Source organism: Notothenia rossii (assembly GCF_949606895.1).
Source record: "Notothenia rossii genome assembly, chromosome: 11".
Lineage (NCBI taxonomy): Eukaryota > Metazoa > Chordata > Actinopteri > Perciformes > Nototheniidae > Notothenia > Notothenia rossii.
In genome coordinates, this window is record NC_136910.1 from 7327495 (window position 1) to 7341731 (window position 14237).

The 14237-nt window shown below is 39.8% G+C and overlaps 1 protein-coding gene and 1 long non-coding RNA gene across 2 annotated transcripts in view; one reads left to right on the top strand and one right to left on the bottom strand.

Moving 5' to 3' along the window:
- The first annotated feature begins 637 nt into the window (after nt 1–637).
- LOC307024569 overlaps nt 638–14237 on the top strand; it is a 21652-nt gene continuing 8052 nt past the window's right edge. Inside the window, exon 1 of the long non-coding RNA XR_013803918.1 lies at nt 638–662. This is a non-coding gene — a long non-coding RNA (uncharacterized lncRNA). The remainder of the gene's footprint in view (nt 663–14237) is intronic.
- Nucleotides 2123–13310, bottom strand: fam20a (FAM20A golgi associated secretory pathway pseudokinase). The gene is made up of 10 exons (XM_079660305.1): nt 13085–13310; nt 12770–12820; nt 11365–11443; nt 10754–10846; nt 7797–7912; nt 6857–7037; nt 4657–4766; nt 4487–4568; nt 4342–4401; nt 2123–3193 (listed from the first exon to the last, which is right to left on the bottom strand). The coding sequence occupies exons 1-10, from the start codon at nt 13272–13274 to the stop codon at nt 2923–2925; spliced, it is 1233 nt and encodes a 410-aa protein (XP_079516431.1). The 5' UTR covers nt 13275–13310; the 3' UTR covers nt 2123–2922.

Genomic DNA, 14237 nt, shown 5'->3' on the forward strand with positions numbered 1-14237 from the left:
AGGGTTGAAAAACACATATACGTTAAATCATCGATGTCACAGTTTACACATTACAGTTTTTATTTTCCTAAGTAAAGGGGCCAAAGTTAATTGCGTTAATATATACTTCAATTACTGAAAGTAGAACTATTGGATTATTATTATTTTGTATATTTAACTTTTTCCGTCTGGAGATACTGTCATTGATTCAATTGAATTTGTCAAATAGGTTATGAATTGTAAATGTAAAAATTGGCAAAGCTAGCTATCATATGAATGTAGTGGAATAAAAAGTAAAATATTTGCCTCTTAGTTGTAGTAGAGTTTTAGTTTAAAGTAGAAGAAAATCGAAATAAAAGTAAGTTTGTAGGCCTTCAAGTACCTCTAAAATGTTACTTTTATAACGTTGCTTAAGTAGAGACAATTATTCAGGCTAAACTCTTTTAAAGTATGGAAAACACTGACATTATTAATGTTTTTTACACGGTTTTCCCCAAAAAATAAAACCCTGAAAATGGGCTGGAAATAGATTTATTTTTTCGCCTCTACGAAACAGGTGAGCAGGGCATCATGGTTGCACACAGAGGTCTGTTATCTGGTTTATTTCCACTAAAGAGATTCAAAAATACATGTTTAACTCAGATGGGAAGTCTGTTCTGCCGACTACCAGACGTATTACAAAGGTAAGTGTAGTTAGATAATTGTTTATGTTTGTTAGCTAGTTAGCTTGTAACTGGCAGATGTCCTGACTCGGTGTAACTGGTTGTAAAACATACAATACTATGTAATATTTTTTTGAAGATATGTAAGAAAGCACAAGGGGATCATTTACTTCCAAAAAAAGCTAACTACCTTGTTTGCTTTGAATAATTCACCTAAAGCTGCACACTTCACCATGTTTGTTGTAAAAACTTTACCTATGCTATGCTAATGCTAACTCTCGCTCTCTGACAAGTTGACTAACTTTACACGTTAATATGGTTGTCGTTCAAGATGCTTCCAGTAAAGTATTTCCATTACATGGGTTTTAACTTATCCTGTCTATATAATGTGGGGTGTATTTTAAAGTAAATCTTAATAATAATGGTTACATTGCGTACATTGGCTCTGAAAAGAGATGCAACATGACATCTGTCCACCGGGGGGAGACATGCCACTGCTTAATGTTTAGAGAACAGCAGGACAATTTTGATTTATTCCTGCACCAAAACGTAGTAGCAATGTAGAAACATACTTTTATAGATACAGTCTATGACTCATACCCACATGTTAAATGTCAACCTTTCCTCCATTTTGTCATTATTTCTCAACATTCGTCATCTCGTTAATAATCACATTTTCCTTAAAGAGGATTTTGATCACTTCAGACAATTTAGATTTGTTTCCACGTAGTATATTTTCAAATAATGAGAAAAATGTATAAATGTAATTATTGCCAATTGTCCTTTGCTCTTGGGAAACGACCAACATCTGCAGCTTTGACATTATTGCTATTAGTTTTTGGAGTTGGAAAAGTTTGGCATTTGCCTTTTCACTTTTTAATCTGTCATTCTACATTTTCAACTGGGGTTTCAAATGTGAATTCCTGTTGCTAGATTTCAGTGAAGATACACTGTGGTTTAAAGGTATTTGCCTGGGGTAGAGAGCACTTTTTACGATCTCGACTTATCAGCCTTACTGCCTGCCTTTTTAAGCTGATGTCTGACTTTATTTGGCATCTTTCCAAACGTTAAGATCTCTTAAAAATAGTTGTGGTTGTTCACCTTGTGTTACATCACACACAGACCTGGATCATATCAAGTCTGTCGGATAGGAACACAGAAAATAATGAAGGCCAAAGCTCAAAATTGGTTACAGATGACACACACATTCTCATATTCATAATAACAAAAATGTTGGCCTTAGTTCAGGATTTTCTATCTTGATATGATATGACACATATTTCACATTTACTTAAGGTTAGTCATTACTGCGTCTCAGCCTGTGTTAGTGGACTGTGACGTGTTAAAGCGGTTTAAACCCTCTGATGAGACAGAAGGATTTACAAGTCTGGAAAATGGGGTGGAGGAAACTAAATGACTGTTTTAACGGAAGCACTTTTCTCACACACATACATCTACAGACACACTGTTACAGGTGATCATTTCTCTTCAAAATAACTTTATTTAAAAATTAGAACAACACAAAGACACCCACACATTTCTCTCTAAACCAACATATTCACCAGCATTCATTTGGCAAACAACTGATCCAGTGCATCGTAGCTCTCTTTTATTAATACTAACTCCACTGCTGAATTTGATGCGTGGTAGGACTCTCATACTTTAGCTTAATTGATTTAATAAATAAACTCCATTCCCTGATGCTTCTTTTTGGTTTTTAACATTGGTTTTTAGGGTGCACTTTTGGGCTTTTTAATATTATATGTTCAATGCATTTTGCATACATGTTGGCAAGGCTGCAAGTTTTTTCTTCCTAAAGCTCAACCTCTTATAATAAGTGTTGAATAAACGGTGTAGTCAAAATACAGACACTCAAAGGCTTAAGGGCTAAACATATCTTCATTGAAGCCCTTTTAAAACCGCCATGCTTGATCCCACAGCCATCTGGATTTCAATCTTGATGTACCTGATGTTGTGTTCGTGGACATAACAAAAAGTCAGTCATAAAATGCACCCTTGGGGGAATTTATGACCATTAAAGATACAAAAGGAAATAAAATGCACAACTCCCTCTGTGATAGGAATTTGAGGCCTGCAGCGATTCACGGTCTGAACCTCCTCAACGGGATCCTTCTCTGACAAGCTCAGAAGATTTTAACCCGTCTTCCATTTATGGCTTGTTTCTTAAATCGAAACCATCTGAGCCTTGTTTTTCTTACTTCGCTTCATCATGAAGTCTTCTGCACAGAAACAGCTATGAAGAGGACCATTTCGTCCTGTGCTACCTGTCCTTCTTCATCTCTGTGTTGATCTGAGGTGTCGCTGTGGATTTAACAAAGTCCTTGGTGATCACGTCCTCCTCGCCCAGCCTCCTGACGCAGCGTTGGACCGCTCGGAGGACCTTCTGTAGCCGGCGGTCCAGCGCTGAGAGGTGAGGCTCCGTTAGGACGGGCTGTAGAGAGTCTCCCTTCAGAGACTCCCTCATCACATCGCTCAGTCTGAACTCTGGTCGGGCCAGGAGCTGCAGACGCACCAGAGTGGAGCGTTTTATCCTGAAGAGAGAAAAGCAAAACTCATTTTCCTTCCAAAACATCTTTGAAGATAAGATAAGATGTACTTTATTGGTCCCGATTTGGGAAATGTTTGCGTTGCAGCAGCATATAAGACAAAGCATTGCACATAAGTAGAAATTAAAAGAGTAGAAAAAAACTATTCAAAAAATTACTATATGAAACAATTCAAATTTATTAATTGCTTTGTTTTGCAATTGGACGGGTTCTAACATAAATTGACAAATGAGACCTTTCCAGACTTTCTCTGTTGTGTATATAACAGCCTGTAGACTTAAGGCGCTTTTGTCAGATAAATCCAAAGAATATATAGTTTATGCACGTTCCCAAGGACATCCTGTTTTTCAGATCACTTAAAGGGGACCTATCATGCAAAATGCACTTTTGTACGTCTTTTATACATGTGTCCCCGGTGTTCCAGGGAACTCACCAAGTGTCAGAAAACACAACCCTCTCTATTTTCCTCCATACCCAAATCTCTTAAAAAGGGGCTGCAACGGATCTGATACAGACTGATCCAGATTTGAACACTTCTATGATGTCACAGAAGTGGCGCTACGGCTATTGGGCCAACTCCACCAATCAGGAGGAGACAGCCACGGACATTGCCGTTGGAAAGCGCTGGAGACGCTGTAGTACATATGCCAGGCCTGTAGATGGTGCTGTTCTCACAGAATCAGCCCATGATGCAAAGACAGTGTTAAATTGAGCGAAATGAGGAATGGCTAAAATGCATGATCTGTTTGGTATTTTGAAAAATAAAAAGTATAAATATGCCTTATATAGGTATGGTCCTACACTATATTATTCAAATATAGCATGATAGGTCCACTTTAAGCAAACACTTTGGACTGATAAGGCTTGTATATTGGTTAGCTTACGGTTAGGGTTATGACAAGTGGTGTTGATTTTAACCAACAACAATTATATGTAAAGGTACATTGCTAAGGTAAGCAAGCCTTGGTCGCTTTGTAACTTTACAAACTAATTTGGTAATGTTATTCTAAATATGAACCACTAGTGTAATAAAACGCCACTGTTGTGAGCCATGCTCGGAGCCCAACAGGATGCAGTTCAGTTAACGGACACTTGTGCTATTAATAACCATCACTTCACATTATTTCACTTACATGCAGCACTGGGATAGCGGAGCCAGGATGGACATCTCATCTTGAGAGTGTTTCCCAAACCTGAGCACAAGATGTGATTTAAGATAATGAAACCACAACGGATCATTTTACAATCATTAAATGATCTGTCAGGTTTTAGCCTCACCCTCGTGCATTGTCCAAGTGGAGAAGGAAGCCATCGTCCCCAAATTTAGTAAAAATCTCATAATGGTGTCTGTCCATGTTGCCTGTAGCAAAGTTAAAGCACAGTAAAGTAAGAGACAGTTAAAGCTTGAGTGCCAAAGTGAAAAGTAGATGATAAAGTGGATTAAATACTTGTGAGGAAGTCGAAGATGGACATGTCGATGATGTTGAGGAGCCTGTTTCCTGAGTTGTATGGATACTGTTGTTTCACTGTGTCACAGTAGAAAGGATTCACTTCCCACCTAAAAAAGAACAGACAATAATATTTGTTTTCAAAAATTCTGATTCAGGAACTGTTTACTGCATTTGAATGTTTTTGCCTAGATTTTTGGAACAACTTCAAAAAACGGTGTGTCAGCTTATTGTTAACCTCAGAGGTTAGTTAAATAGAGGATGGTGTATAAAAGAAAGAAAGGGTCAAATTAGACGAAGCACTCTTCAACCTCTAACCCTAATTACGAAAGTCTAAAACCAAAGAGATGAACATAAAAACATTTCTGGGAAACACTGACATTATTCTTTGTCTTTTGTTTTTGTACTCCCCCCTTTTGTTTTTGTACTCCCCCACTTCACAATGATTTATGTTCTGTATTTGAATCTAATTGACTTAATCTCATCTTTGTTTGATGTTTAAATTGTACTTTTGTAAAGCGACTTTGAGTACTTAAAAGCGCTGTATAGATTTTTATCTTGTTGGAGGCCACCCACTGTTCCAACCGCAATGAAGGCCTCAGTAAGAGACGGTAAATTCATCATGCTGTTTTAACTAAAACATGTGGGGAACATATTTTCAACAATAACCTTACTTCATGGATGTACACTGAACAAAAATATAAATGCAACACTTTTGTTTTTGCTCCCATTTTTCATGAGATGAACTCAAAGATCTAAAACATTTTCTATTTACACAAAATAACCATTTCTCTCAAATATTGTTCACAAATCTGAAAAAAATCTGTGATAGTGAGCACTTCTCCTTTGCCCAGATAATTTATCCCACCTCACAGGTGTGGCATATCAAGATGCTGATTAGACAGCATGATTATAGCACCGGTGTGCCTTAGGCTGGCCGCAATAAAAGGCCACTCTAAAACGTGCAGTTTTGCTTTATTGGGGGGGGGGGGGTCTGGGGGGGTCCTACGAATAGATTTATATTGTGCAATTTTCCAAAATCACTTTGGTTTCTCATACAGCATCTCTGTAAACTACGTGTATTCACTGAATTTCAATCTCTGCCTTTAATGGCTCTTTGTAGCTCCAATAGCTCCAGCCCGCACCCTCCCTGTGAGCACAGTGTGCTCTGATTGGTCGGGATGTTGTGAATCACGCTGAGCTCCGTGGATTGTGGTTTCCTTGTTTAGCGACAGCCAAATTCATCCTGAGCCCACACAAAGTCTCAGACGAAGTAAAAACATTAAGTGTGGCTTGATATTGAGTAAGAAAAAGGTTGATAAACGCTGTGAGAATGGGTCTGCAGAGAGAATTTCGCCGCAATCCCAACTGTCTGTTATCAGCCCGCAGCCAGGGAGGAGAGATCAGCAGAGCTGCCTGCACTGAGTGTGTGTGTGAGGAAGTCTGTGGATTGGTCAATTTGGACCAATCAGCGGGGGCTTACCGTAACGGCTCCACGGACGTAACTTAACGGCTCCACGGATTGGTCCATTTGGTTCCGGGTAACGCATGACATCATGCGGTACCCGGAAGAATCAATGGACAGTGACGTATCTCCAACAAGGGGAGGTATTTTCTGTGTTAGAGTTTTACTCGCTACAGGGTGTACTTTGAGGGTTTTGACTCTGCAGACCGTTTACATGCATAAAAACCTTCATAACACACAAGGGGACGGGTAATAACCGGAAAAGCATGACATGGGAGCTTTAATGGTCAGATCAAGTCTGAAATTTGACTTGCATCACAGCAGTTCCATGTGTAACATCAACAGACAAATATCAAGACACAATACATGAAAAACAAACATTTAACATAACACAAACATCACTGAGAGAAAACATGATCAAAGAGCCTTTAGCGTGCATTTGATCTGGGATCAGCTCTGTATTGACTGTGAGGATTGACTGGAACACAAAGGATGCTTCATTCTGACTGTATTGAATCGTGGGACCCTGTATCTCTGATCAGATGATAGCATTTCATATTCGCTGTTCAGAACATGCTTTGGGACCCAGATGATGTTGTTGGACAGCCTCACTAGGTTGTTAGGCTGAGTCATAACGTCTCTGACAGGGTTGACCAACAATCTTTGAGCAGATTTTTAACAGGTGGAGCAGTTTTGATTTGAAAGCTGTTGACAAAAAATTGTACTGGCTCTTACTCTTCTCGCCCGCTGAAGGTGTAGGAGCGCGTCCAGGGGTTGGGGATGGAGATGCGGGGCGCGATGCTGAGGCTGGGCAGGTACGCCGACAGGGACCCCTCCAGCACGTCTGGTCCTCCACACACTGCGTACTCTGTCTTACACACGTACAGGCACTTGGCAAAGAAACACGTGTTGTTGGCTGTTTAGAGAGCAGAATGAAAGGGTGGAATACAAAATGAGCTTCATGTTCACTTACAATTACATGCTGTTTGATCTGCTTGGCTTTCCCTCTAACTAAAGAACATTAAACCACAACAAAGAAACAGTCTTAGGTTTCTTTTGATGCAAGGAAAAAGATATAGGGACACACTGTAGAAACAAAAGTTTTGCTGAGAAAAACACATATTTTAGCATGATGGTCTTAATAAAGTTTAACCCTTGCCAGAAATAAAAAAACTTTACGTTTTTAATGTTTTGGCATACACATTTAAAGTGAAAGGAAAGTGGCACGAAATATTTATCAAGACTAATTTTTTTGTATTGTCTCGTGTTTTTCGAGATCTATTATTATTAGAGAGGTTAGTAATGAGACTGACCTTCAGTATAGCGGCCTTAGCGACTTAAATTCAAACAAGAAGCAACAGAAAGCAGCTAGCGTGAATCTGTCTAAGGTTTAAAAATGCCAACAATCACCTCTAAAGCTCAATAAGTAACATATTATATATTGTTTGTTCAAATCATGGTTAGCTGGATTTTGAATGCCATGTAAGACTACAACTTGTTCCAGTCTGTATGCTAAGCTAAGTGAAAGCTATGGTTGGACCTGTTAGCTTCATACTTGTGTACAGACATGAGAGTGGTATCAATCTTCTCATCTAATTCTTGGCAATAAAAATGAATTGGCGTATTACCCAAAATGTCAAACTATTCCTTTTAAAAAGACCTGCTGGTTCTTTACCGGGTGAAGTGAAGAACACAGCTCGCAGGTCTTCGTTGTGAGTAACTAGCAGAACTTCTCCTGAGACGTTCACCAGCCTGCCAGCCACCGGCGGGACCCTCCGGAAGTCAAGGATCCTGAAAAATAATTGAATGAGAATTACTTAAAGGTCACCTATTATGCAAAATCCAATTGTTCATGTATTGTATACATCAACATGTGTCCCCTCTGTGTAAAGACATTCTGAAAGTTTCAGGAAAAAAGATTCTCTCTCTTTTTGTCCTGATCCATTTATATAGAAACCTGTCTGAAAATGAGCTGATTCGATTTTGGCCACTTTATGATGTCATAACGATTTTTGTGGCTTGTGTAACCATTAGCCAATCACCAACCAAGGTAACCCCCCCCCCCCCCATCCATTAGGCGCTTTCACACCGGAGTACTTTTCCCGTACTTTTCCCAGAAATAGTTCCGATAGATCCTGTGATGTTGCGTTCAATCCAAAAAAAAAAAAAATTCGGGAACCTTTTCTCCCCTTTTCAGTCCCTGCTAGAGAGGTGGTACTTTCCTGGGGAGAAAAAGGTTCCCATTGCTGACTGGCTGGGTTGATTGCAAACCACGCCCCGTAAAACTCTGAAAAGTTTTGTGAAGTTTTTGTGTGTATTTGCTCACATTAGCATTATTAGCTTTAGCATTAGCCCGGCGCACCAACGGAGAGAGAATAACTTATGGCAACACAAAAAGAAACATGGGAGCGGTGGAGATGAGGAGGTGTCGGCATTCTGGCGATTTACTCGGAAGGCTTCAGTAGAAGCCAGTCCCCAACTCCGGGGACTTCCGGCCAGGGACTTCGGGTGGCAGTATACGCCGTGAAGTTGTTTGCGGCCTGCCAGTAAACCCAAAGCAGAAGAAGAAGAAGTGACGTCAGCAGTTTCATTTGCGTAATCCTCCCTCAGGGATTTAGTCCTTTTTGAATGCGATTTACTAGATAGTTCCGGAACTAAAAACAATAGGAACTATTCCTGGGAAAAGTAATTGGTGTGAAAGCGCCTATAGTGTTCTTTTTAACCAAATATCTCTCAGAGGGGCGTGGGGAGTGGCTCCTTTTTTTTTATCTAACAGACAGAGAATCAGCACTTTGGAAACGGGGCTGAAACAGAGGGGATTATGGGATGCTACAATGATCTGTTTTGGTAGGGGACCTTTAATAAGGGGTTTCCTGGTTGAGGAAAAGTTTACAGTTCATGCTTACAGTGATTGAATATACATGTGAGTCATGTCAGGAGAATACTATCCTTATCTCTATCTCCTCACCTCGTTTCACAGCAGCCTGCAGTTTATTTTGACTGATTCTTATCAATGAATGAACTCCACTGACAGTCTCTACGCTGTATAATTTAGCTGGCTGTGTTCATACACACTATCAAGAGCTTATACCTCCCCCGAGGGCCCTATTTCAGTCATGTGTCGCAAACAGTAATCAAACAACAATCAGTGGGAGTAGCTCAATGGATGTTTCTCAGATCCTCAGCATTCCCCTACTGCTGATTTCTGGCGATGATTTTAAAGGTTTGGCAGCAAACGCAGACGCAACAGAGAGAGACAACGCACTGCCACGGATTTGAAAACACACCACCATAGATTAAAAATAGGAAAGGGCAAAGACATTTGTAGTGTTTGATGTCAGACTTAAAATGTAATATTTAAAGACTAATAGAGCAGATATACAAGGTAATTATGAAAGTGTTGACGTGGCACTCCTCTTGTTTACTGTCTTTTTTGGTTGAAGCGATGACTTATCATTGTGTGTGGCTCCTTAATGATACTGTCTGGCTCAGATGACTGTGTTCAGAGTGAATCACCTCCCCTCAGCTAATGTGCAATTACAAAACGATGCGTGTGTTTTCTGGAGTTTGCCCACTGCGTGTGGTTTAAACTGATCAGCTAGTTTGGAAACACTGGGTTGGGCAACGTCTTGCAATCTTTGGAAGGAAGGAGAAGGAGATGTTATTTTTGATATAACTTGTTGAAGACTTTGTTGAAGATTACACATTTTCATGTCATTCCTCTAAAAATACTTATAGATATATCTCAAAGCCCTGTGAGCAGTACTGACACAAGACAGACACAGTGTCAGCCTGCTTAAATATGCTAGTGATGACAATGCTATCATGTGTATGCATGGCAGGTACAATGGTGACCATGTTCCCTATCATAGTTGAGTGTATTAGCACCCTGACATTAGCTAATTGCAGGGGCGCCGTAAGGGGGTGAAAAGTTAGGACGATTCTAAGGGCCCGTGACTGACTGGGGCCCAAACAATTTTAGAACATTAAGAAAGAAATGTTTAAGTAACCAATGTGATATATTTTCGTGGGGCCCAAAATCCCTGAGGCCCCTGGCTAATTGGCACTAAACACAAAGTATAGCTGGGGTTGATGTGAATGTCATCAGCGTACAGTAGTAGTTATTTGGCCACTGAAGACATTTAGTAGTGACCTTATGACGGCCAAATGTCATAGCAATCCATCCAATACTTAATTAAATATGTCACTAGGCATTGCCATCCTTAGAGCAATGCTGCTAGTATGAATTCACATGTTGATGTATGAATGTGTTTCTCTGTAATCCTAGTTTTAAACTTTGGTATGTTATACTGCTGGAAGCCATTAATAACTCATTTTGACTTGCTTGTTTCCAATCTGTTATTTGGTTTTAAATTTGCGTCACGTATCGTGCCATTAAAATGAAAAGGCCCAAACAAAAACATTTGCTGCACTTCAGCGGGCACCAGAGCCAGAGCCAGGGCCAATAAAAATGACAGATGTGAAACACAATCTCTAAAATTCCCCCCAGGCGTCAATACCCCATAAATAAACTGAGAGACCAATTAAAACACACAGAGTGTAACAGAGATGGTAGTAAAACAGGAAAAGCAATTAAGTGATAAATGAGCGTTACGAGTGACGTCACCGCACCTGTCCAGGTGAAAGGCAGCGATCTCGGCGTTGTGTCTCTGGAGATCAACAAAGTAGAAGAAGTCTTCAGGAGTCTCCTCGTCCCTCTGCTGCCTGACACACACACACACACACACACACACACACACACACACACACACACACACACACACACACACACACACACGCAAGATGTCAGTTAGTATAATTAACACAGGTAGGAGAAGATTAATCCCCACGTAAATCAACACGACTTGACAAGAGAATGTGTATGTTAAAAAATGCCATGTCTAGAAATTAAAAAGAAAAGATGTTATCAGTCTATCATCTTAACCTTGGTTTGTTCTTTTTTTTTTATTGGCAAATGAACTACACTCAGTTGTTTGTAGGGCATTGGGGAAGAGAGGTAGTGAGAACATTAATTAATAGGCGTTGGGTTTATTTACACAATATTATCAAAGGTTAATTATTAACATGATGTTTCAGGTTTAAAATGTTGGCTTATCACAACTTTTCTGACTGAATTGTCCACCTTTTATTATGTTTCTGTTCTATTTGGTGTTTTTATGGCTTTAAAAAAAAATGGAAGTGTGCATGCATTATGTGTGTTGAGCAGTGCCTCAGGGACTCACCTCATTGGTTTGAACATGGCTTTTCCAAAGTTTTGCATCTTCAGAGCCAGTTTCAGGTGATGACCGCTGGGCTTCACAACTACAGTAGAGCGGCAGGAAGAGAGACAACATTGACTTTTATGTAGAAACTTGAATGATAGCTTGACAAAAGTAAACACTGAGCATCAGAGTCAGTGTTTGGTTTTGAACTGAATGCCCCAGAGGCCATTTTGAACTGGAACACTTTCAAGATCTGCCAGTTCCCTGTGATAAAGTAATTGGGGGTTGGTCACACAGCTTATGCTCTGTCACTATGTATGGCTGTATATTATGTCACAGCAGTAGGCCAGACCTACCACACACACACACACACACACACACACACACACACACACACACACACACACACACACACACACACACACACACACACACACACACACACACACACACGCTATATTTAAGCAGATTGTTTTGTTGAATTTCTTTTTGGCAGTAAACAATGTTTCTGTGGTCAGCCGCTCCACTGTTGGCGAGACACAGACATGGCAGAAAGCAGCAAACTGTATAAATAAAATATGTTAAGGTCTTTATATCAAAAGCTAGAGCAGAATTTTTACATTTCTACATAAAAAGTATAGTATAGCAGTATGGATATATCCTCCACTCCTACATAGAAGCAAACAATCTATTTTTGTTGTTTTGTGTCTCTTCTGATGGTTTTGCAGTTCTTCGTCTTTTTGTGTTCTTGGTCATTTTGTAATTATGTTCACTCATTCTGTCTCTCTTTATGGCCCTTCTACATCTCTACTTAGTTGTTATGTGTCTCTCTGAGTGATATTTGTAGGTGGTCTGCGTTTTGATCCAAGGCCCACGCCCGATAGCCCCCATCCATTACACATCCATTTGTACCTGTTATCCGAAAGCCTTAATTATCACCTATACTTAGCCAACAGCTCTAGCCAGCAGTACCACTCAATCCACCACATCTGCCAGTGTTTTTGCTCACATCTATTCAAAGTGGATTTGTAAATTAACCTTATCCATTAACCATCCATTATTCTATCTCCTGCTTTGGCTTGTCTGCTGCTGAGAGGTACAGTAGAAGAAGAAAGCGTAGGTGGCGGCTGGTGTGTAGGTTGACGCCTGGAAACATCGGCTTCCCTCTGAGCGCACCGACATCAAACATTTGCTGTAATTAAGAGCGTTGCCTTTGAACACAACCGAACGCCTGCTTTTTCGCCCCGGAGCAAGTGTCTTACACAGACTAGACAAATCTGGATTTCGATGCCAAACGAATCCTTGCTATCACAAAGCGCAGTGTGTCTGACGGTGCCGCCAAGCACAGAGAGAGAAACAAAGAGACACAAACAAAGAGGCTATTCAGAAATCGAACACAAAGAAGATTACAAAAAAAAAAACCTACCTTGGGTGCAATCACACGCTCCTTTTAGGGCCTTCTCATCTTGAGTGTAATCTGCAAGAAGTCAAAGTCCGTCAGCTCGTAATTGAGAAGTACAATAGTTACACTTTAACAACAATCATTTATCACGGCATGGAATTTGACACAGAGCCAGAATATTAGCTTCTTTAATCTAGCATCCACTAAGTTAGAAAAGTGCTATATTACTTTATGGCCCAAAGCTTAATGGTGGCTCCCGATAGCATGAAGCAATCACCATTCATTTCCCCCAGACTTACAGATGTTTTATAGTAATTTATCCGTCTATCCATCGCTCACCTGCGTTAATGACCGACATCTTCTGCATGTCTTTGAGCAGTTTGGGGATAGCGGGGTCGTTGCGGGAGTACAGAGCGTAGCTGTTTATTCCTGAGTGGAACTTCAGCCAGCTGGCTTCAGGGTCAAAGGTCACTTCATGTTCAGTCACTGTGGTGTTTGACAAAGCCGCTGCCTCGCTGTAGAGATGCATATGTCTGAGGAGTAAGAGAAGGAGCGGAGGTTAACTGTAGGACATTCATTCATGTGATGTTACAGCCTTTAATGGGCAGTTTACCTTAAAATCAAAAATACATGTTTTATGTCTTAGTAAAGCATTCAAAAAGATCCCTCAAAACCCACCTGTTCAAAACTGCATTCAAACTCTGACCAACCCGCCCCCCCATATTTTCATTTTAGAAAAGCGCTATATAAGTGTCATGTATTATTATTATTATTATTATTATTATTATTATTAGTGCTATTTATATTTTTTAGATTGTCTGGATGTGAGTTGCAGTGCTCTTAGAGAAAGACGAGTTGTCAATATAATGGAACTACATGCACTTGATTTGTTGTGTTTAACGTGCCAAATACACATTTTGAAAGAGTAAGGAAGATAGTTCACAGACCTTGTGTTTAGCATTTTGATGAGGGAACTATTTTACTTCATCCAAACTAGACCCAGTAAGTAGGCACTAACCACTCTTGGTGCAATAGCAAGAAAATAGGTCTTGCGTGAAACTGTTCAAAACTAGATTTACTCGATCTATCTTTTAAATATGTTTGGTACTTTTTGTGTGCCAAGTATTTAAAGGGGACCTATCATGCAAAATGCACTTTTTGATGTCTTTTATACCGTACATAAATATGTGTCCACGGTGTGTCGGGGAACTCACGCAGCGTCAGAAAATAAAAAATATATATTTTTATATCAATTTTTTTTTTAAAGCTTTATACCCAAAATCAGCACTTTTGAAACAGGAAGTGAAATAGAGGGATATGAGGCATGGCTAGAATGGGTGATCTGTTTGGTATTTTGAGCAAAACACTTCATAGACATGTTTTTTTTATATATTCTTATATATCTGAGACCTATGCTATTGCCTAAAAAATAGCATGATAGGTCCACTTTAAATTACGTTGGAGAAAAGGCAGACATTCTTATTTCCAACAC